Here is a 23,818-nt window from a genome sequence, read left to right as displayed (position 1 = left end):
GGGCAGTCACTGAAAACAGCATCCTTTCAGGTTTGTGCTAAATCTGCATTCCCGCCCCCGGCTATTCCAGTCAGGGAGCCACACGTGGCACAATGTTAAGTACTTTTTACACTCAATTATTTTAAAAATTCTAAATTGTCCCAATCACTCACAGATTATTTATATTTCACGCGAGTTTTCCATGAACAAAACACAGGCCATCTCAGCAAACTGTGATTTTATTGTATTTACAGCAGAATTATTACAGTATTCTACAGAAAGCCATGAAATCAAATTACTTTTAAAAACAAGACACAAAAAAACCCCTGTTGTATGGCTGCTACTGCAAGTTCACTTCCATGAGCTGTACATACAGAGACCCTCAGCCAATTATTCATCTATCTCATGATTTTTGGTTGCTTTCTGTAAGGCAAAAATAACTTGGTTTGCAGCTAACACAAAACATTCAACAAACTGCTGGGACAACGCGAGGTTGGAGATGCCTCGGATTTGTATGCTTTATCACAGAAGACCACCCTGCTTGGCTTTCTTACAGAAAACAGGGGTATGACAGTTCAACATTACAGATTTCACTCCATGTCCCTTGCTAGTTTCTGTTCTTTCCACCATTTTAGGATTGATAATCCGTAAGAAAGAGGTTTTACCACCTACCTTGGTAATTGTGGAAGAGATTTTGGAAAATTAGAGCATCTTTGGGCTCAGTGACTCCCTTCTGCTTTCAGTACAGTGGAAGCACACGAGCCTTCCTTACTCATGAGCTGTTTTGAGCACGTTCCTATCTAAGAGGTTGTCTTCTTTCCCTGGCACCACTGACTGCCCCAACGCCAGAAGCGCAGAAGTAGCTTCGGAAATGAAGTATGAGGATTGAGGCAAGAGGAAGGGGATGGAGAACAACTAAAAGCTCTGCAAGCAATGTAGAGAAACACCGTGAAGTTTCTTTTGTCTTCTTCCCTTTATCTGTTCTCATCTTTTGTAAGACTGAGGAACATGACAGGGCATCCTGGCCTCGGCTTGCCTGTCAATGAGGAAGGTTAGTTCCCTCTGACCTCATTTTGTATCTGCTGTGAAGCTGACAGTACAAGTCAGGGAATGGGAAACGGGCGTAGACACAGCAACGCGAGGAAGTTTCTGAGATCCAGAAGTAGATTTTGAAGTAAAACGACGGGATTGTAAATGCCAACGTAAAAAGCAGAAAGTTATCTGTGATAGTGAAAGTTATAGTGACATATAGCAGAAAGTTATAGTGACCATCCTCAATACTGCTCCCTGCCCTCTCCTCTAATGACCGTACAGTCACTGTCCTCAAGAACTGGCCCCACTCCCCCATGGCAGATTAACCAAAAAGCAGTAGTTCAGCGGAAGCAACTAGCACTGAGCTCAATTGCACATTTAAGTCTGTTCCCTGGCTTTCAAAGATGAGCATTTCGGAGGTCCTAGGAGCTGCAGCTACACAGCAGCTCTGAAAATCAGGCTACCTAAAAGTGGATTTACGTGCCTGAATTTATTTATATCTTTCACCTACCATGTCTCACAAGACAGATACTGCTTCAGGTGGAGAATCAACTTAAACTTCCTATGTGATATTGCTGTCAGAAAAGACAGTGCGGTGTGATGAAAGTAATTACATGACTGCTTTGCTTGGCTCTGTCTTAGTTAAGGTGCTATAAGTTTCCTATTTATTAAGAAAAAAGAAATCAGTAGCATGTAGTTATAATAAAGTCCTCTAGGACAGAATAATAATTTTTTTAAACCATGTGATTGATTAGATATTGAATACCCATGAATGTAATTTTAAAAGGATATTAGCTTAAAACGTTGTCTGAAAAAAAGGATGCAGCTGAGAATGAATATCAGGATTTTAAGTGATGTGAAAAATCAGTTTGAGTGAATGCCACTGGTCAGGACAGCACGGTACTGTCACCTCTGAATTGGAACTCAGGTGTCAATTCAGCTAACACCTTCTAAAGAAAAACCTTTAATAAACGAGCATCTATCTAATCAATCATAACAACCTCACTATCGTATGTTTCCATGCCTACATGCTTCTCATGTATTTAGCGGAGGGCTTGGAAAAAGAAACAAATTTGTTTTACGGGAATCAGAAAGGAAGAAACATGCTGGAGTACTTCCCCTTCAACCAAGTAACCAGCAAAGCTCCCCTGGGACTTCAGGAGGCCAAGGGCTGAGGCACAGCCCGCTTCCTCCACAGCTGGTAAACCCTCCTCAGACAGCCCCGTTTGGGTGAGACGCAGAATTTATTCACGATACAGAATCTCACTATGAGAACAGAGGCAGCGAGACCACCTCAGGTTCGGTTAGCCAAAGATCTCCCCGGGCTACCGGCAGTGTTGCGTTAGCGGAGGACTACAAGATCCTGCAAACAGCCGAGTTCTAGTAACTGTTAGGATGCGAGCGGAGCCACCGGCTCCCGTACTTACAAGGCCCTATCCCAAGAAAGCTGACCGGGCAGGTGCCCAAATCTGCTTTCAGAGCTCAGGAAGAACGAGTTGTGAGGACTGGGATCTGTCAGAGGCCGTGGGCCTGCAGGCAGGGGGTTTTGTGAGAATCGGTTGTCAATAGGAGAGGACAACCAATACATCGCACTGCAATTCATGCATTTTATCGCCTTTGTCCATTTTCCTGTGGACAGTATTTATGATGCAGTAAAACACAAAGGTGAGCACGTACTGGCTTGTGGTCGTCTTTTGAAGGGCCTGTGGGGAAAATGAGATCTGCCAAACACTCAGTAACAAAGTACGTTGTTTTGGCTAAAATACACCTAACTACCTTGGAGATGGAGCTTCTAACTTCTATCACAGGGATGCGACATGTGACAGTAGAGAGATTGGATTTTGTACCTCAGGAGATCTCTTCCAGGCCTACATGAGACTAAATTCATTTGAACTGAATTTTCTGACATTGACATAACGTTGTACACCTCTTTCATGTTCTGCAATACTTAAAACCAATTTTATCAGTCTAAATGTGTTAGCACCCATGCTAGTTCCTGTTATCCCCCAGAAAAACATATTTTCACGCTTGATATCAATTCTCAGCGCAGTTCACAAGGCTGCAACTGCTTAACAGTGCTCCGGACCTGGAGACCTGACCAAACACCCGCTGAGGCTTCCATCGCTACATTCGATCCCTCCCTCCATCACAGAACTCCGTTACTGGTTTGTACAATCTACAACGAGATCAGGTTGCAGGGGCTTGTGTGAAAAGGATCTTCAAATAAAAGATTTAAAAGATTCAGACAGAGATAAACAGTACGCCAACATATGTTAGCAAGTTATCACTGAAACTGCCAAAAACGTGAGGAGAAGATGAACATTTCCCTCCGAGGATTTAATGTGGATGAAGGTAGAGATAATCCAGAAGGGGAAATCTGCCTGCCCTGTCTACTCCCCGAGTAAAGCACTGAGCCTACTTCGTACGAAATTGCAAACAAATTCTGTTAAATACAGAGAAGAAGAATATTTCATGTTAGGTTAGTGACAGCCAATTTATGATGGAGGAGCTTAAAAAGGCCTTCAAAGACATTTTTCACCCTACTAAATAAACAATTTAAAGAACTTTGCATTTAGCGACAGGTAACGTTCTAGAGATATGGTATGTGAATTTACAACAGTACACAATACACATTTATATAATAAAATGCCAGAAATTAAGGCTAGCTATTAAAGTAATTATGCTATCAAAAAGTTACAAAATTTAAATTAAAACATGCATTTGTCCAATTTTTTTTACTGTGCTGTAAATTTTAAGTGTCTTCATTGAGAAGGTTCAACATCCAAGGATTTCAGCATCCAAGATTTCAGCCACATCCGACTAAAGTCCTACGTTAATTTATGAGTTCATTCACATGCATCAACACTGTTCCCGTGAAATGAACATCATGTAATGTTCACCAGCCACACATCTAACGCAAGCTAGCAAAACAAAACGTTTACAGTTGATACCCAAAGAGACTAGAAAGCCAGGCCTCAAACGACAGAAAGCAAATACTATTTTACAGATTGAACTCCAGCATACCGAAGTACAGCTTATGATACCGTCTTGATACGACTCCAACTCTAACCACCAAGAAGAGTGCAGTAAAAGTGAGCTAATACAGTTGCATTTCCCTACCAGCTATATGAGGAACATTTCGGATTTCTTCCACTGCAGATCAGTCAGGTAAATAACTTATCGTACATCTACGAACTTGAAAAATAAAAACTGCCTATGTTAGTACGTGGCAACACAAAAGCAAAAACCCAGCTTCATAAAGTGGTTTGTCTATATATTTAACTTAAATCTTTCTATAAAATAAAATGGCTAAAATAAAAAAAAAAATCAAATCTAACACTTCTACTCAAATCAGACTTCAGCCACGGTTATTTATAAATACGACCATCCGCCTCCACTCTTCTGATGGAGTTTAAATGAACAGGCTTTGGTAAGAACAGAAAAATGGCTCTACCCATTCCAGGTACAGTTAGAGAAACCACGTGCACTTTGCACACCGCTTTCTAAAAAAATACATTCTACAGTTTTTCAGTTTGTAGAACTAACCACCTGTAATAGCTAAGGAAAATAACAAACTGTGCATTTTAAAGTTAGCATTTCTTTCACCTTTACATATTTTAGTGCAAAATATTTTAGGGTGAGGGTTTACAACAAAAATGGCAGTAGCAGCAAGAAATCTTCTGTTTTGTACAGTAACAACAATGCTAAGGAGTTTTGTTTTTTTAAATGACAAAACACTATCCTGTTGCCAGGATTAGCGTATCTAAGTGTTTCAGGCACTGTATTAATTAAACTAGCACCCCATTTCATTACGGAACTAATGGACAAAGTACGTCATGGAGATCAGCTCAGTTTAATTTATGCCAGAGGTTTCTTTTTAAAGAAGTTGCAAAGGCTTTTGCTTTTACCAATCGTGTTTAAACATAAGGGTTTATTTTCCTGATTATTGGCGTGTTCTGAGTAATTCGTTTCAGTCCTTGCTATGAAGACACTGCTCAACATTGTAACATTTTAAACCTCTCACGGCAGTTTCAGTTGCGGAATTCTCTCGCGGAGAAATCAGACACTTAAAAACACAGAAGCAGAACTAATATTACACCGTTTAAATGTTCACATGAGAAACCATTTTTTTGTGATCAGAAAGAGTACAATTAATATTTTAGGCTTAAAGTCAAAACCATAGATAACATACTTTTTGAGACTGAGATAAAAACCCCCACTTATTCTTGAAACATCCGAAGGACATAACATTACCATTATACACCAACACCTTTTTTCTTTTCTTCCATCCGAGAAGTAAAGAAACTGATCATGACACTGATTGTCTCCACTGAAAAGAAAGAGCGCTAGGTCCTCTGATGTACACCGCAGATTAAGTCAGGTTAGACGATGAGGAGGGAGAATTCCAAATACGAAAAAACCGACAGCAGTTCCCAGAGTTACGACCCAGTGGAGTGAAGGCTGGGGATTGGATAGAATTTGGAAATCCGGCTTTGTGTTGAAGGGTTAAGGCATTCGGATTCTCCAGTCATTTTAAAGAAAACTTCCTGCTCCTGCAGTTTTCTGGCAAATTCTTCTTCCAGCGTCTAAAACCAAAATCAGATTGTCATAGGATTACAAGGCAAAGTACAAGAAACCTATTATACTGGGGACATACTGCCTGATATGACATCGTAACTTCACACACCATCACAGAAAAAAAAAAATCACCTAGCAATTACGAAATTGCAAGACAACCAAGACACAGCAAGCTAAGAACATCATCTGCCTGTGGGATACTCGCTGAACTGCGTGAAAATCTGGTACTTTCCATTTTAAAATGAAATACAAAAACCAAAACCAACCTCCACCACCCTCTATGGGTTATTTAGCACTCAATTTCTGTAGTAACCTACTGGCTTCTGAAATCGATTCCTAAAACCAGATCTACCTCCAGCTAAGAAGTTTTGTATGCAAATATGTGCACATGCGCTGCAGGAGGGAACACAGCAAGAGGCCGGTAACACGCAAACCTTTTTTGTTGCACGTGCCCTTTGCTCAGCTTTTGCACTTTTTTTTTTTTAACATCTTTTACTATTCCGTGAACTACAGCAGTTTTGTACAGCAGCTTGATTCTCCTCCTCTGCGATACTTTTGGTATTGTCTGTATTTCCTAGATCCAACTCTTGATTATTTTCTGATTCGTAAACTGCGCCGATTTACCTTTTTTCTTGGTCTCAATTTCTCCCTCCATTCCTTCAGTTCTTGGCTGTGCTCTTCATCTAGCTCTTTTAGCTTCTGAGTCTCATGCTCAACCAGTAGATGGCATTTTTCATTCTTAAAACAAGATAAAGATAATCCTTATGTAAAACTAATTCAGATTAGGCAACTCAACATTTGTACAGTGACATATGTTGTCCTAATTCTTTTTAATTAGCTTATTCCGTGTAAATAGTGACATGAATAATTACAAAAGTATGTTACGAGGCTGCATTATCAAAAGCTGGTCTTTCCATCAGAACCAATTGAGATAAGAAATACTTGTAAAATCCAAATATACTGTTGGGTATCATTAAGGCAACAGCTGACAGCGTTACTCAAAACTGTGTTCCACTGCCTAATAATGCTTTTCAAGGTCATACAGTATTTCTGCTTTGCTTTCTAAAGACAGTTGTATAATTTATTAAAATCAATTACATTAAAAAGGAGGTCGTTTTTTGGAAATATTTCCACTCTTGGTGCCAAGGAGCTGAGACTAACAAATGGGGCTTGGAGAGCAGAGAAACGTGCTTGCAGAAGCAGCCTCAGAATCACCCCATAAAAAGGAAAAGGATAATCGGACCACACATCAGCTTCACATTCCTCTCAGTAAGGTACACATGCATCTGCCTAACTTTCAGAGGACTTTTGAAGCATGGTAAGAAAAAAAAAATTAAGTATTTGGCTACATCAAATCTTTGATTTTTAAGAGCAGTTGGCAATGGCAGTCTCTAAATCCCACGCTCTTGTTTCTAGGGTTCCAGTCCCAACTGGGTCTGATGCAGAGCACAAAAACACAGGAACAAAAATGGCAAGCACTTGGCTAGACCTGAGTGCAGCTAGGGGCCAATTTTTCCTCGGTGAAGCTCAGAGTAGCCCTAATCTGCTCAATTTTACTTGAGCTGAAACTCTCGCAAGACTCCCATGGTACTTGGGGATTTACTGTGGCATATTAGTGGCACAGTCAGGGACTGTTTTCACAGGATGTAAGTAAGTGAATGGAGCAGAACTAGCTTCATTGGTCGATGGAAGATTTCTCTACGCAAAGGTTATCAGCAGGGGATCATTTAGTGCTTTAAAAGCCCCCTGTGTCCCTGAAACAGGGGAAAGCAGATTTAGTGGAAAAGGAGATGTGACCTCTGGTATACAGCAGCAACTTTTACAAAATACATACCAAAAGGGGCAAAATAGAGTTCCTTATCGCAAGAAGAGAATTCCTTCCAAGTACCTTCCTGAAGCTCAAGTACACACGGCAGCCTGCACTTTGTAAAAACCACCTCGTTCCATGTATTGCTACAAACGTCTCGTGGGTAATGCCTGGTGCTGCCTACCTCTGTTCTGATTAATGACATTTCAGCAAAAGTAGGTTAAAAGGAAACGTTGCCTACAGAAAACAGCACTGGGAACTTGATAGATATTCTAGAAGTGATCATCTGCTTCTGGTTCATGCTCTTCTTGCATATAAAATGATTTCTCGTTAATTGATGTAAGCATGTGAATCTGGTTAAGCAGTATGCTGCAGGCCTTTGAAAGCAAAGCTGAAAAAAAACCCTACGCCAATCAGTAAAAATGAAGGAAAAGACGTTTCTGCTTCGCCTGTGTCTGTTATTAACCTGAGTCTTCCCACTGAATGTTCATTTAATATCATCTATTTTTAACCTGTAACTGATGCAGTTCTCTGATGTTTGCTTCACACTGCAACTGAAGGTCCCGCATTTGGTTTTCGTGTTTCTGATGCTGAGCCAGTCTCTCATTCTTCTGCCTCTTTTCTTCTTGAACAGCAAACTAAAATAGAAAAAGATGGTTTATATTGGGCCTCTAGATACAACAGTTTACATGAGTCAAAAAACTCTATGTAACAGAATGAATACCTAACAGTGTAACTGAAAAGAATGGTTTTAAAAGATTTAAACAATAACTGTATTTTCTTTATTCTTTCTTTTTTAAAATTCTTGCAAAGGGAATGCCCTCACAGTTTTGTCTATCGCTCCATTTCTCTGTCTGCACTCTAATTTTTCCTTAAAACACAGCACATTTCACTGCCAGACTCCTGAAATTATCTCCCTCTGAAGCCAAGTGACACAGCACTGTTGCTACAAGTGTCGGTTAAGGTTGGTGTTATGCAGCTACAGGAGACTGTATTTTCCAGATTTTCCCAGTGCTCACCATATGAAACCATGATTTGGGACTTTTGTGCATCAGTAAAAAGGAAATCTCCAAACCTCTTCACAACGTTTCTGTTTGAAGAATGAGTGAATACCTGCAGTTTTAGTTCAAAAGCTCACAGAAATCAAATATTCTTAAAAATATTTCACAGAATCACAGAACGGTTGAAGTTGGAAGGGACCTGCAAAGATCAACCCCCTTACTCAAAGCAGGGTCAACTAGAGCAGGTTGCGCAGGACTGTGACCAGATGAGTTCCGAGTATCTCCACAACCACTCTGGGCAACCTGTTTCAGTGTCTGACCCTCCTCACGCTAAAAAAGTGTTTTCTTACGTTTAAGTTGGATTTTCTGTATTTGAATTGTGCCCACTGCCTCTCATCCTGTCACTGGGCACCACTGAGAGGAGTCTGGCTCCACCTTCTTTACTCTCTCCCGTTGGGTACTTATACACATGGGTAAGATCCTCCTGAGCCTTCTCTTCTCCAGGCTGAAGTGTCCCAGGTATTCAGCCTCTCCTCCTATAACAAGACCCACCAGTCCCTCAGTCATCTCCAAGGCCCTTCGCGGGACTCGCTCCAGTAAACCCATGTCTGTCTTGTACTGGGGAGCCCCGGACTGGTCCCAGTACTCCAGATGTGTCTCACCAGTGCAGAGGGGAAGGATGACTTCCTCTGACCTCATCCAGCGCGTCAACCCATTTTGTACCATCTGTGAACTTGATGAGAGCGCACTCTATCCCATCCTCGCATTTACATCACATTAAGCATTTACACTATTAAAACTGTTTTTCTTAATTACCTGCTTAATTTTTTCACGATCTTGGTCTGGAGAGGCTAATGAATTGATTCTTAAACTTTTCTTAAACATAGCCATTCGAGTCTTTGCTTCACTTCGCTGGATTTTAGGCAGTCTCGCTCTTTCCTGAGTTTGCTTGTTCTTTAGCTCCTCGATAAGGCGCTGATTGTATCTCTGCATTTGTTCTGTTTCCTAAAACGTTAACCATATGGAAATGTTACAGAGTAACTATTATGTTAGAATATTTGCATCTCATTTCATCAATACGCATGCTGTTTGAGTCCACACCTTTCAACAGAAACCAGTCCCAGCCCTAGTGATAGCAATGGGGAGGAGGGAGTCTTCCACTTATTCCAGAGAGCTCTGGATCATGCCCAACCCAGATGAAATTCTCTAATGCTCTAATGAATATGAATACACATCTATTTTACCAGTGGTTGTTCAACTCCTGAATTGCACTTTGAAAAGTCCATGTTATTCAGAGGGAGAAACTCTTGTGGACTGAACTTCCACTACTGCAGTTGTGAAGGGTCAGTTTGTTGCAAAAGCTGGTGAAAGCAACAGCCATTATGGGGATAAACCAAACCATACAGCCTTCAGGGGAGGCTGCTCGTGCTCCAGTCACCAAGGAGATCCTATAATATCTCTCTATTGGGTTCACATTTTCAAAAACTGAACAATTCTGTTTAGAGTATTCTATAAAAAACAAAATATCTTGAGGAAAATAAGTGCTGTCTTCTGGGCTTTTATAGGATTTAGCTATAAAGAGACAGTTGTCAGCTACTTGCCCAAAAGCTAATCCAGTTCATTCTGCTCATTTAATTCCAGGATGATTTACTAACATGCAGATTTATTTAAACACAAGCCAAAACTGGTTTTGGTGTATAAGCAGGATTTGCTATTTTTAATAGAAAAAGGTTGATGATGTGGTGTTTTTTTTTTTTAAAGAATCAAAAGGGAAAAATATGACCACTTACACTTCAACATACTACTAAGTTATTAAAGTAGGATGACTAAGATTTTTTTATTTCACCAGAACATATACAGCCTCAAAATACCTGTGTGGGTCTTGCCTGTGCAAGCAAACAGCTACCAGTAATGATGATAAGACTACTTGATAAAGAAAAAAAAAAAAAAGGATATTGTAATACACAAAAGAAAGTGCCAAAGTCAACACTAACTTTTTCATGCCTCTTAAGCAGCTGGTGTCTCTGCATGAAGTACTGATCTTTGAGTTGCTGTTTGAGGAGCTGGTGTTTCTCTTGTAAGTGTCGCTCTTCCAGCTCCCAGATTGCAGCTTCGCGAGCTGGAAAAAAGAGGAAGCCTGGTTCAGAAAGTACAATACAGTACTTTCTAATCTACCTGCTAGTGTATGTTCACAAGTGGCCTACAAGTGCATGTGAAGAACAATGCTATTCCATAGCAAATGTTTTTACTACAGTTCTAGATTAGTCATGAAGGACTTTGATTTCATAAATTTAGGACAGACTATCGTTTTATTAAAATACAACACAAAGGTCTGTTTTTAAAGAGCGTGTCTGATGCTAGATACCTCTCATGAGCTGCTGTTTTTTGTTGAGGCAGTCTCGTTCAATAGTGGCTAGTTCTGTCTTCTGCTGCTGAATAATTTTCTTCAGAGATGCATCCAGCTCTTGTTGCTGCTTCTGCACAAATTCCTGCTCCTGGAAAAACCCAATAGAAGTAAATTAAATTGTGTTCTTCTAACCACATTACATTTTAATGAAAATCCCAGTTCTCTCAGCATTAGCTATATATGAAAACAAATACATCTATGAAAATTTGAGCTAACATGCCTCGGCTATAGAATTATGCATCTCTCGTATTTTCTGCGTAGAAAGTAAGTAAGAGTATATTTAATGTTTAAATAATACCTTCAGAAATAAGACCAAAGGCAACAAATAAAAAGCAGTCTGCAATTCATGCCATCTCTTGTCTCTCCTCAAAACAAGCTGCAGGTTCAAAGCTAGCGGAGACAAGTACTCAATATAAAGTTGATCTCATCATATCAAGGGTTAATTATTCATGGAGGTAAGAAAAAAGTATGTATGGCTATTTTGCTTTGGATGATTAGTTAAAGCCTATTTATTTACACAGTTGGGTTTCAGATTTGTGTCTCAATCTCGAGTGGTTTATCTTGTCATGAGCGCAAAGATATTGAGGTTGGGAGTTCTGCAAGACTGCTATGAAGACAGCCAATGCCTTTTGCAGGAACTGCATTCTGCAGGACTTGTAAGCTTGTCACACCAGAGCTGAGCTGGCTCCTCGCAAAGCGATTTGCCATGTGTGTGATGCAGTCCCCGTATCTCCTGCATCTTCCCATTATCCAGGGTGTATCACTCTGTTGCATCACATCATGAAAAGCAGGCAGTAGTAAGAATCCCCTCCCATGCCCCAAGACCATACTGTTGCCTTTCTTCTCTGCAACTATCAAAAAAAAAAAAGCAGCTTCTACAAGCATGCAAGCATACACACACACACACTCTTTAAGAACAAGAAATTAAAGCAGATGTTTCTACCATGATATAAAGATCAAAAGAAAGGATATCAGAGCCAAGGTGGGCAGCTGAAGCATTTGCTGTTATACATAACATAGCAACGTTAAAGATGGTCTATTGGAAGGGAGATGGGATAAGACAGAAAAACGGTACTGGGCTGCAGATGATCAGTGGAAGGGTCTCCTGAGCTATGTATTTTTATTTTTTTACTGAACCTATGCTACTTGCTAAAAGAATTGTCAGCAATGTATGGAATTAAATGGTCATTAAAAGTGCTTTTTATTATGACCAGGAGAATCCTGGTTTTCATCTTCACAGAAAGTTATTAACAGATGAGGCTTTTGTCTCTCCCAGTGGACAGCAGAGTTACACTTAAACAGGTAACAGAAAACCAGAGGTGGAGTCAGTTGGTGCAAAGTTCTGACAGTGACAAACCTGAGGGTACAAAAAGAACTAGAAGGCCACGTTTGTAAATTGTCTGCTATACCTAATCAAATGTATGGAGTGATGAAAAATACCATTCTGTTTCCTTTTCTAGATGAAAAGGATAAGAAAACTACAAGTTTATTATTCTGAGGGTGCAGACACATAATTAACATGGTGTTTAATTTGCCAGGAATTTTTTATTTGGAGGGACCGGGGGGAAAAGCTGTTATAGTGTAGTCGTGGTCAAAAAGCAATTATGCTTGAGCTTTACTCAAATGTCTTTACTTAAATATCATTGCTGCTCTTTCTACATGGTAAATCTTAACAAGTTTTATAATTGCTAGCACTATAAGATAAAGCAGGCAATCTCAGAAAACACTCTGGCCTTTCGACTTCCCACATCTACTCAAGTATCGCATAGAACAAAGGTCACTGACTTCACTAAAGAACATGTTGAATGGTTAAAAGGCAGACAGTGCAAGGCAGTCCACCTTTTTAAAATTACCACTTGGTTTTGCCCAATAAGTATCTTAAAATAAACTCAGCTATCTTTAAAATACACGGTTTCACTGCACACACAGCATAGAAGTCACACATTGTTTCTCACATGTGCTGAACAAATAATAAACACCAGCAAACAGTATTATATTGCTTCAGTGTCTTGCCCAGAGTTAATAACTACTGTAATGTTGATCTTTTTACTATGAATAGTGCAGAATCACATAAATTTGTGCTAACTAGTTTGCAGACAGCAGTGACATCGATCAGCACGTATGAGAAGAAGGAGAAGAGAAGACACACATCTGGAAAACTAGGGAAATAAAACTTTTGTTGTTTTGCATTTTAAGACTTACATCCTGCATCTGCGCGTTGAAAAGTGTACATGAAGACAACTGAAAAGACTGAATCATAACCTGAGCAACGCCCTGTGGGACACAATGTACTTCCTATGTCAGAATATAATGAAATGCATTTCTGTTCTTAAAAAAAAGAAGAAATGAGATCTGCTGTATGTTAGTAATACACATTTAAAATGTCAAGGCTAATCACACGAAAGTAGTCACTGACAGAAGTTCTAGATATTCTAAAACTAAACATCTGCACCTTGTCTAGTACTTATCATTCCAAGTATGGATATTTCACCTTTAGAATTGCCTCTTTCACCTCTCTTACTTCAACAAATTGAAACCAGCAAAGGAAACAAACTAAGTCACTACAAACACTATGAAAATTTAGGTTTCTAATTGTTTCCTTAATAAGTTCAGAGACGCATATCCTTGGTACGGGGAGAGCGCTGCAACTCAATCACATTCTATCCTGGGAAATCCCCTCTTGAATTAAACACGTAAACGAATAAAGTTGCTATTATTTTCTACTAGGTCACTCACATAAACATTTAATCCTTACGTTACTCAATCCAAACCTGCTCTACTGTGGTGCAAACTCACTCCGTACAAGCTGTGGCCATCACAAAGCCAGTATTTTTCTAAAATACTAACCTCCCTTCTAGCTGGGTCATATAAAAGCAGCAAGTCTGAAGGCGTGAAATTACAGATGATGTCTTGTAAAGTTTCCATACACCTACACTTTGACATTTAAGTAACTTCATTTTACCTAATCTGTTCTGTTTCTTTGAACAAGATGCCTCATGCTTACAAATTATATACATTTTCCTCCCCTGCGCTTATATTGCTCAAAACTTACTTCTGACTGTAACCTTTATAATTTGATGGACCTATAGGGTACTTACCACTCATAAAAGCACTGTAAATAAACTTGCTGTAGAAAAATACCGTTCTGTTTCGGTACAGCATACAAAATATTACACTTAACACCACAAACCTGGAAGTCGCTGCTCCTACATTTCTACACAGTATACTCTAGGGGATGTGATATGGGAGTACTTGAAGAAAGAGAGCAGTACGTAGGGTTAGTCTGAGTTAAGTTCCATATTCACTCAACAACAACAAGAAGTGAAATCATCAAGCTGTGTGAATACCGCTGCCTTTTGTATTTTAGTAGCTTGAAGCTGCTGTTGTTACCTGAGCATGCTGGCTTTGTGCAAGCTCCTCTTTCTTGCGTTTCATGAGCTCTTTTCTCAGCTCTTTTGGTGCTTTCTCCACTTCACATAAAACCTACAGTGTATATAAGCATGCAGAAGGTGGCGAAAAGAACACTTTTTCTCCACAGCAAGCATTACTGTGAATATAGGACATGCAGGTCAAGCGCTAGAGGTATTGGGAAGCGTGCAGGGACGTTAGTTTAGTGAAAAGAGCTTAATGAAAAGAGAAGGAACAATACATGCTTCATGCATGCCAGCGCAGCACAGAAAGGAGGTATATGCCAGCCTCTTTTTGCATGCAAATGCTGCCCAGTGCTCTCAGAAATGGCAGTCTCTTGCTCGCGTTTTCATGCAGCAGCTAGAACAGATAGTCAAGAAAGCCACCACCTGCAAGAGTGGTATTTTCTTGAAGCACTGTGGCAAAAGGACCACAGAGTATGTTTACCTCATGGTAAAGCTGTGAAAAATGGTTGGAAGTTTAAAATAACTTCCACTGAAAACCAGCTATTTCTGACACTGTCTCAAACATGAATTTATAAGATGTCATTATTAGTGTCTCCAGCCATAAATGACACCTACACAGGTTATGTCTTTAAAATAAACATACACGCAAATAAAATATTAATTGGTTATAAGTATTTGATTCTGAAGAATTTAAAAGCAAAAACCACCAATAACTAAGTATATTTTCAAGAAACTTTTCATGACATATGCTGGAATGGAATGTATTTCAGTCCAAGGTGAATTAGACTAGATTAGTAGAAAGATTCTAAATATAACCTGGCTAAATCAACTGACTGTTAATCTGTTAATTTGCTGATGTATTTTATTTATTTTTAAGAATTATAAAAATGTAACACTGCACACTCCAAAATAGCATGGGTAGTTTTAGAGCACCAGCTGCATTTTCCTTCAAACTGTAAATCGCCTTTTTAAGCTTTAAATACGAGACTATGCACCCCAAAACAAATGCCTGTTTGTTTAATAGTGGAAGCATCCTCAGAAAACAGAGTCCAAATCACCACATGCTACTCCTGTTTCCATGAAAGAACTGCTTTTAGCTCAGAGCAATACGTAAAATTCTTCCCGCTTTCCCATGTAGGACCCAATCACCAGTAAATAGAGAGAGACTCAAAAATGCAAGAGGTACCGCAAAAGAAGAAAAATTGTTATTTACATATGAGCATATCATTCAAACTGAACACAACTTATATTTTTTTACGCACTTTTGTACTACAGGATCATTCTATGCAAGAGCATGGACAGTACAGATTTCTAAAGAAATCTAGTAAGTATTAGAGCAAACACTAGAGCCATTTATATACTAACGAGCACTACACCATTGATCTGAAAATGAAATAAAACAGCTTTTAAGATGCAAAATCCATATGGAAACACATTGCCTTCTCTTACTCTAATGCAAGCAAATTAATAGCATAAGGTGTCAGCGTCAGACGTTATTCATTTTGCCTTAACTGTATGACAGGTATGAAATTAACTGTAAAAGATTTTAGGTTATCCAGACTTGTCTCTCCTGGCTTTCCTTTTTGAGTTAAAAAACTAAATCCATATAACTGCTGTTACTTCATATAAAGAAATTCTAACAGCAGCAGCACACATTCAATAAAAATCTAACAAATTACTCTAACAACAACATCATCATCATCATCTCTGGAATTTAAGTGGTTCTCAGTAGTAATCAAGACCATATCCTTTTCTTTGAAATTCTAGTTTGATAAGTATTTACTAAGTAGCTATAGCTGCATTTGTTTAAAAGTAGAAATCTCAAATATTTTTCACAATCTTTAATAAAATACTTTTTCTTAATATTTGAGAGAAAATATTTTATTAAAGATTCTGTGAAAAATAAAGTCTTGTAACTTGGTGATGTTTTCTGGATTAAGTCAATACCTAAATCTTCCTGTTAGCTGTTTGTATTTCACTTTAGGCAGTAAAACAAAAGAAATTATACTGATTGCTAGTAACCCTTCCACAACTCAGTATAGCACATGAGGTTGACACGGCTTCTGGGAGACCTAATCTCAGCTGTTTGCTATGCCCATACTCCTTATTTTCTATACTATCATCATTGCCTCTTACCTCCTTTTTTTTGTTCTTCAGCATGTTCTGGAATTTGGACAATTCCTTCTCCTGTTCTGCTTTGATGCGTTTTGCTTCATCTCGTAAACGATTTGTGTGTTCCTGTTCCAAGCGCTCTATTGTCTGTTTCTGCTGTTTTTCTAGATTTTCTATTTCTTGATCATACTGTCGCTTTTTACTCTGTAAAAATAATTTGGCATCTTTTTTTAGAAAACTAAATCCTGTTCAGTGAAGTGCTGTACCACGGCAGAGGATGGCCATGATGAACTGTTCTGGCAGGTGAGTTCTAGCATACAAGCTGGGCACCCCACAATGGAAAATATTGCCATTTATTAACAAGAATGAAAATAAGCTATAGCCATCATAAAAGGAAACACCTGATTGCTGCTAATAGTATTCTGCCTACTCCATCAAGATGTTATATTTTAAGAGCACCAAAATCCAGAAACTCACTGTCATTTCCTGTTCAAAACGTCTGTACATCTGTTCTCGCTGTTGCAAAAGCTTATTACTGAGTTGCTGTTGGGCCCTCTGCTCCTCTTTCTGAAGAAGTCTTAGCTCTCTTAACTCTTGACGTCTAATAACGAAAAAGAAGACTTAATATTGATGGGAAGGCAAAAGAAGTGGAAAATTACAAAAGATGAAAAAAGCATCTACAACTCAGGTCCAGTAAAACTAGTTTTGAATTCATTGTTTTATTAAGAAACACTTTACATTCCTTTCTACTAACAAAATAATTGAATGAGGGCGGTGAGGCACTGGAACGGGTTGCCCGGAGAAGCTGTGGATGCCCCACCCCTGGAGGTGTTCAAAGCCAGGTTGGATGGGGCTTTGAGCAACCTGGTCTAGTGGAAGGTGTCCCTGCCCGTGGCAGGGGGGCTGGAACTAGATCATGTTTAAGGTCCCTTCCAACCCAAACCATTCTATGATTCAATGAAATTAATCCCCAAATACCACAGAAATAAGATTATTAGCCCTCTTCTTTTATTCAAAGAGAAAAAAAATTAGCTGCTAACCTCTTGTAAATTTTACTTTTAAAAACACTTACCGTAGAAATCGCATTTCTTCACTTTTCGAGTCATTTTCAGTAACTATTTTTGATGTGGTTACACTCACTTCTACTCCATCAACAACAAACTTCCGAGTTTTCTTTAAAGTTTTCTTCTGTCTTCTAGTTTCCTGAATAAAGCATTGGTAAGTTATTCTGTACTTATTTAAGTTACATCCTTTTTTCCCTTTTTTCTTAATATTAAATTACTTCAAATATTTCTGTGAAGGCCTACTGTATAGTAATCAGGAGTTCTTCTCACTTATCAGGTACCTTGCTAATCAAGTGAGAATTTGAAAAATTCTAATGTACTGAAACCTTCTCTAGTCAGCAAAGGAAAACTGTAATTATTGATCATCTAAATTGCCAGAAGAAAAATCTAGATAAACCCTGAACAGAACTGATGCAGTTTTATTTTCAAGAGCTGATGACAGTTGCAAATTTGCTTTTGACCATAATTTTCCCAGTCACCAAACCAGATATTTAATTCTGAAAAACAGTAATGAAACAGAATAGCAATTTACTCACCAACTTCTGCTTTGGAAATAAATTAAACAAGCAAGTTAATTTTTTTTAATTGATATGTATTAGTCAAAAATCAGTGATGACCTTGCCGACGGAATTGGAGAAATCTCACTTCTCAGAGCTGCTATTTTTCCATTGCAAGAGGAGACCCCAGCTGAAACTGCATCCCCATTGTGTTAGGGCTACTGCAAACACCTTGAAGTCATGCTTAGCACAGCTATGCCAAGTTACGATTTTTGTTTGGGGTTTTTCTGTTGGTTTTGGGGGTTGTTTTTTTTCTTCAAACCCATGGTTACAGAGTTACTATTCTAGTATGGCTATAATCATATTAGTATAAAGATATAAATAAAGTTCATAATCTGGAATGTGCTTCCTCTGAATAATCTCATTCATACTGGCATAATTGCATCGATCTAGTACTATCATAGGAGTACAGTGTTCGGAATAAACAAACCTGAGAGACTCTCTGCCTTAGATCTTCTAAATCTAAACAGAGAGACAGAAGATAGAAGTGACAGGAATTCAGTGCAAGACTAGATATTGTAAGAGATTCGTCCTGTTGAACAGGGATTCCGTGCAGAGTAAGGCATTGAACTAGTCATCTTGAATATCGGCTCTGAACTACAACCATTCACAAATCTTCACCTTTAATATTGTCAGACTTCCTGTTATATGCTAGTCTACATTTTTAAAATACAATTATGCAATAAAATTAGAAAATAATTAGCAGCTCTGTAGCTTCTAGCTTTGCTGCATAACTGCACAAAATCCAGACATTGTTAGAGCACGCAATTTAGAATACTTTGGTTTCTACAAAGTCTTATATTCCACACTGTCATACTAGTTTCTCACTCAATTTTCTTTGTTGCAAAGGTCAAACTTGGAGATAATTTTAGGGTCACACTCACATATTATTTTATATAAAAATACATGATTGCTTATACTTACCTGTAAAGATATTGATCCTGTCTCTTTGCTTTTACTAAGGAAACTAGAAATTGACAAGTTCAAATCAATGCTGCTGTTATCAGCTGTAGAACCAGTGCCTGAATCTGCATCATTTTCCTTCAAATTCTCCGATTCTAGCTGCTGTAAAGTTTCAGTATTGTCTTGATTATCTGTTTTGACTTTCTCTTCATTTTCTTCAGTGCTAATACTAATCCTGGGGACCGGAGCGACTTCAGTCTCATCAGCTTGTTCACTGACAATATCTTGAAGCTTATTCTTCATTATTTCATCAGAAGTAACTTCCGAATGTTCTTTGTCTATCTGAATATTGTTTTCCTGGATATTCTCTGCTCTGCGCTTTTCTGAATTTTGGTCCGTATCACTCAGTTTATCCACCACTTTATTAGAAATATCCTCAGGCTTGCTCTGTATTGCCTTCTGGTCTACGTGGTCTTTTCTAGGGTCTTTGATCTCTGTTTCCTCCATGCTGCTTATATTACAAATATCCTCATTTTCACTTTCTGCCAGTTTCTTGTCTACTTTGATCGCTTTATCTTGGCTTTCCGATAGAGTTTCTTCAGAGCTGATTATCTCATGGACCTGCTTAGCCTGACTTTGCACTGGCTTATCCTCCATCTCAGGTATTTTATCCCCATCACTGATCTGTATTTCAGCAATACCACCTATCTCCTTAATGTTGTCAATTCCATGCTCTATTAGTTCCTTTTCTTCATCAGCCACTTGATCTGCAGCATTAGGTAGAGTTTCTGTGGTGGTGGCTATTATCGCCTCTTTCTGACCTTCATCTTTATCTTTCTTTTGCTCTGTAGTATCTTCTGCAGGGACCTTTTCTTCCTTACTTTCTGAGAGATGCGCTCTGTTCTCCTCTTCTTTTTCACCAGTTTCCTTAGAAATGGCTTCTTCAGTTTCTACACTATTTTCAGTTGTAGGTACTATTTTCAGTTTATTATCTTCCATCTGTTCATTTCCCATGTCATTTTCTTTCTCTATTTTTAGGTTGGGTTCATCCTTTATTTCTGATTTTGTTACCACGTCAAGTTCTTTCACTCCTTTCTGGGGTTCTGTACCTTCTTGTGGTTTTTCCAGGCTTTCTGTATTCTTTTCAGCTGGCACTATTTTGCCTTGCTCATCTTCACCAGTTGGCACAGAACCATTCTGCACTTTCATATCACCAACAGTAGTATCGCATAGGTTATCAGCTGTTTTCCTAAATTTAATGTCCTCAGATTCATCTCCATTTGTTTTGTCATCTGGAAATACAGTGCTGGCTTTGTCCTCAATTGCATTACTTTCTGTTTTTTCAGAAAGAGATTCCAGAACAGAGGCATTCTGTGAAAGTTTATCCTCTTCAGAGCTGGCGATACTAAGATCAGAAGATGCACGCTTGTCTGCAGGTAACTGCTAAAAAATTAAAGGAAGAAAAATATTTAATAATTTCCTAACTTAATTAAAGCACAGTTCTATTGAAGAATACCTGAATGGAGACGAATATTGTATTGACAGGCAGAGTTATATGAATTTGATAATCTCAGAGTACTTCACTTGGTATTACCACAGGAGAAGTGCATGAACTGCAGACAGGCTCTGAATAGAACAGTTTCACAAGAACCTTCTTCCATCTCTCATAATTTAATAAAATACACTGCGATTGAAGGAAAGGGATCACGGACAGCCCTCTGCCTCACGCTTAACAGAGTCTTCAAAAGAGTCTTTTTCCAATCACGTTACTGTTTTTTTATTAGTTCAGTTCCCCGGTAGTCCCAGCTACAGTAGGATTTGAAAGACACATGTCTTTGTGCCAGTTTGGCTAGGAAGAAGCTGTGTAGCTTTAGTTAGTCCAGCACTGATAAAATGCAATATTAAGACCTTCTTCTGCTTCATTAAAAAGAATCTCTTTCCTTGTGTTCTTTGTTTAAAATGCCTGAAAATTTTTGGTCTGTTTTTTAATTACTGTGAAACTCCATTAAAATGGTGGAAACCTCCAGCAGATCTGATTAAGCGGCCATACGGAACCAGAATAGAAACAGTTACATAACTGTAGAAATTGCTGCTGCCAGAATATGAATGAACGTTATCAGATTACATACAGACATACAAAAGAATATACTAAGAAAGTATCATTTTAAACATAATTGCCCTTTCACTCTTCAAAGTGATTGCGATATCTCTCTGTCTGTATTTACTGTCGAAACCCTGTAATTTGCAGATCAGGCTTCTGATTTGTCATTGGGAACATACTAGGTTAGCTATTTTAACAAGCACGGGTTTGATCGCGCATTTCCTACATTAAGGTTTTCCTAAGCATACAGAAGACAATTCCTTTTAAGTCAAAAGTGCATTTAAAAGATTTCTTCACGTAACTGTTCTATAAGCTTAGTGTCGCTCTCCAAGCAGTTTTTAAAACTGCCACAAGTAAATAATGTAAATGCATCTACCTCACAGTTTCCTAAACTGCTGCTTGTGTCGAGACACTCAATTGAGTCACAGGGTGGACCTCACTCCAACCCTCCCGGGGACTGGTGGCTTAGCAGCTAATCAGCGGAGGGAGGCACTGGGTGACGCCTTAGGAGACAGAGAATAAGTCCTGGAGGAAGTTGGTGGGAATGCACGCTTGGAGATCTGCTGGTGCGGACAGGGAAAGTGGTACGAAGGCCAAGGGACATGACCAGCGTGGTGAGGGGCGAGGAGGAAATGGAGGCGTGCTTCTAGTGCACATGCATTTGGCTTCTTTGCCGTTGCTGGTAATGGCAGCTACTGGTGGTACTGGCCACTGTCCACGTTTATAGCGCTTGAGCCAGTTAAGTCAGAAAGCACACTACCTGTAGTATACTCTACAACCCACTACCATATCATTGAGCTTCAAGGCTTTGCCCTTTGAGGAACAGAATTTGCGTTGTAAGATTCTTAAGCATCTTTAGAAATACATGCATAAACGCAATCCTGGCTAGGTAAAATATGGGGGGTTTTGCTTTTGTTTTTTTCTTTTGACAGCCATGCTGTAAAATCACAAACTTAGTTTATAGCATAATGGTCGCATACCTTCCTTAATATTTTAAGCATCTTATGGAATACAAATATACATTTACTCGTTCATCTAGTCATTTTGACTTAAACCCATTTACATAAAAATCAGTTATCTCATTTTTAAAATTCTATACTACATATACACGTAAAAATAAATGAAGATAATATTCTTTATTATTCGTTCTCAAGGAGCTTAAGAACATGCTAATTTTGAGAATACCGACTACTTATTTTGTAATAAGGTTACAGTATGTTTATGTTGTTATTCTTAGAAGACTCGATGCAAAAGTTGGATAGTACATCAGAAACTGAGTTCTCCATAGGAAACTGGTGATTGAAACTAGCTGCGTATTTTAAAAAGTAAATTTTAAACTGACCAGAGAATTTTCTGTTTCTTCTTCTTCATCCTCATCTTTACCATCTTCAACTTCTTCTGTAACTTCAGCCTTAGCTTCTGCAATCAATTCTCTTATTGGTTTATTGGAAGTAGCAGTAACAAATGGATGCTTGTGAAAATAAAAAATAAGCACAATATTAAGTGCTGACTTCATTGTACACAATGGGAAAATTGTAACTTGAAAGAAATGTAACCAGAGAAATGTTACTTTGGTTCTCTCAAACTTGAAGATTCACAGTTAACATTAATTATAACTGTCCTAATACTTTTTTTTCTGCTGAAGTTTTAAAATCAAAACATTTGTATTCAAATATACTGTGTAAGTAATCTAACAAACTTGCTAAAAATACAAATAAATCATTTATACTGACCTGTTTCACAATCCAAAAAATAGAAGTAGAAAGATTTTTTAAAAGGTTATTTCTCCTGGAAATGGGTTTCATTTCAGTTCCACAATTAAATTATTTTCTGATAAGCTTTATCTAGAAATATTCTTTCTAGAAAAAATCTGCTTTGTCTTTAGAACAATTTTTCCTAACAAGAACATAGAATTCTACATTTGTCTTTAAGAGGAAACAGCTATCTGTTCTTCTCCTACTATCTGAATCTTCTTTCTCTGCTTGGCCCTGCTGCTTAAATCTATTCAACATATGCTGGATGTATTCTGGATAAAGTAAATGCATGCTGACGTTAAACAGAATCAAATGTACCTAGTCACATCTACTCCTGTTTAGCTATTCTGCAGTGACAGCATTATAGAGAAAGGCTGAGCACTAAAGCTTTTAACACACCTGTCAGCAATTGACTACTTATGTAAATATCTCCTTCATCCATTATAATTATCAAAGTATAAATACTTATGCAAAGTAATTAGTTATATTACATCAAAATATGTAAACAAAGAATTTCATCTGCACTTGGTATCATTTAATCAGATTTTACCAAATAAGGATCAATGCAACAATGTTAAAACCAGATTGTGTATGAATACTTAATTTGAAATTATTTAAATAGTTACTATAATACCTCTCTGCTTTTAAAAAATACAAAATATCGTTGCTTTTAAACAATAGTTCTGAACAATTAACTCTTCTTACCTGTAGAAGTTGAGTTGCACTCCACCTCGCATCTACATTCTTTTCCAAACATTTCTTCAGAAAATCTTTAAAATCTGATGACCTACACAAAAAGCAAACATGCAGTGGTTCTTCTTTTGTCTTGACATCAGACTAGTGTATAGTGAAATATTCTTTTGCTTTCACATGCATCTACACTGCATTTCCAAGTCCTTCTATTGATTTAGGAAAACACAAAGATAGTACAGGAATGCAAAGACCAATGTGGCACAAATACAATCTTTAAAACGTTTGTCCATTTATAGAAGAGTTTACTTTTGGCTCTGGATTTATAATACACCGCATCTGCTATATCAGTAACTGAATCACATAAAGATATTAAAATGACCAAATAGATAATGGCTTTTTAAAAAGTTTTCTTAGTATAAAAATACTTGTCTCCTTTCACCTATTTTCTTTTTCAGA

At 38.2% G+C, this 23,818-nt stretch overlaps 1 protein-coding gene across 1 annotated transcript in view; it reads right to left on the bottom strand.

The window, feature by feature from the left end:
- Window positions 1-1,246: 1,246 nt before the first annotated feature.
- SLK (STE20-like kinase) overlaps window positions 1,247-23,818 on the bottom strand; it is a gene marked incomplete at its 5' end in the record, with an annotated part of 50,676 nt that continues 28,104 nt past the window's right edge. The window contains 12 exons of the mRNA XM_009328452.1: window positions 1,247-5,597; window positions 6,214-6,327; window positions 7,909-8,034; window positions 9,214-9,402; window positions 10,392-10,516; window positions 10,763-10,892; window positions 16,315-16,494; window positions 16,768-16,891; window positions 17,363-17,493; window positions 18,836-20,257; window positions 22,258-22,386; window positions 23,375-23,456. Coding sequence (XP_009326727.1) covers window positions 5,451-5,597; window positions 6,214-6,327; window positions 7,909-8,034; window positions 9,214-9,402; window positions 10,392-10,516; window positions 10,763-10,892; window positions 16,315-16,494; window positions 16,768-16,891; window positions 17,363-17,493; window positions 18,836-20,257; window positions 22,258-22,386; window positions 23,375-23,456 — 2,899 coding nt within the window. The remainder of the gene's footprint in view (window positions 5,598-6,213; window positions 6,328-7,908; window positions 8,035-9,213; window positions 9,403-10,391; window positions 10,517-10,762; window positions 10,893-16,314; window positions 16,495-16,767; window positions 16,892-17,362; window positions 17,494-18,835; window positions 20,258-22,257; window positions 22,387-23,374; window positions 23,457-23,818) is intronic.

Source organism: Pygoscelis adeliae, unplaced genomic scaffold (genome assembly GCF_000699105.1).
Source record: "Pygoscelis adeliae isolate BGI_AS28 unplaced genomic scaffold, ASM69910v1 Scaffold317, whole genome shotgun sequence".
Taxonomy (NCBI): domain Eukaryota; kingdom Metazoa; phylum Chordata; class Aves; order Sphenisciformes; family Spheniscidae; genus Pygoscelis; species Pygoscelis adeliae.
The sequence above is the reverse complement of the archived record's forward strand: the minus strand, read 5'-3'. Positions and strand labels throughout refer to the sequence as shown.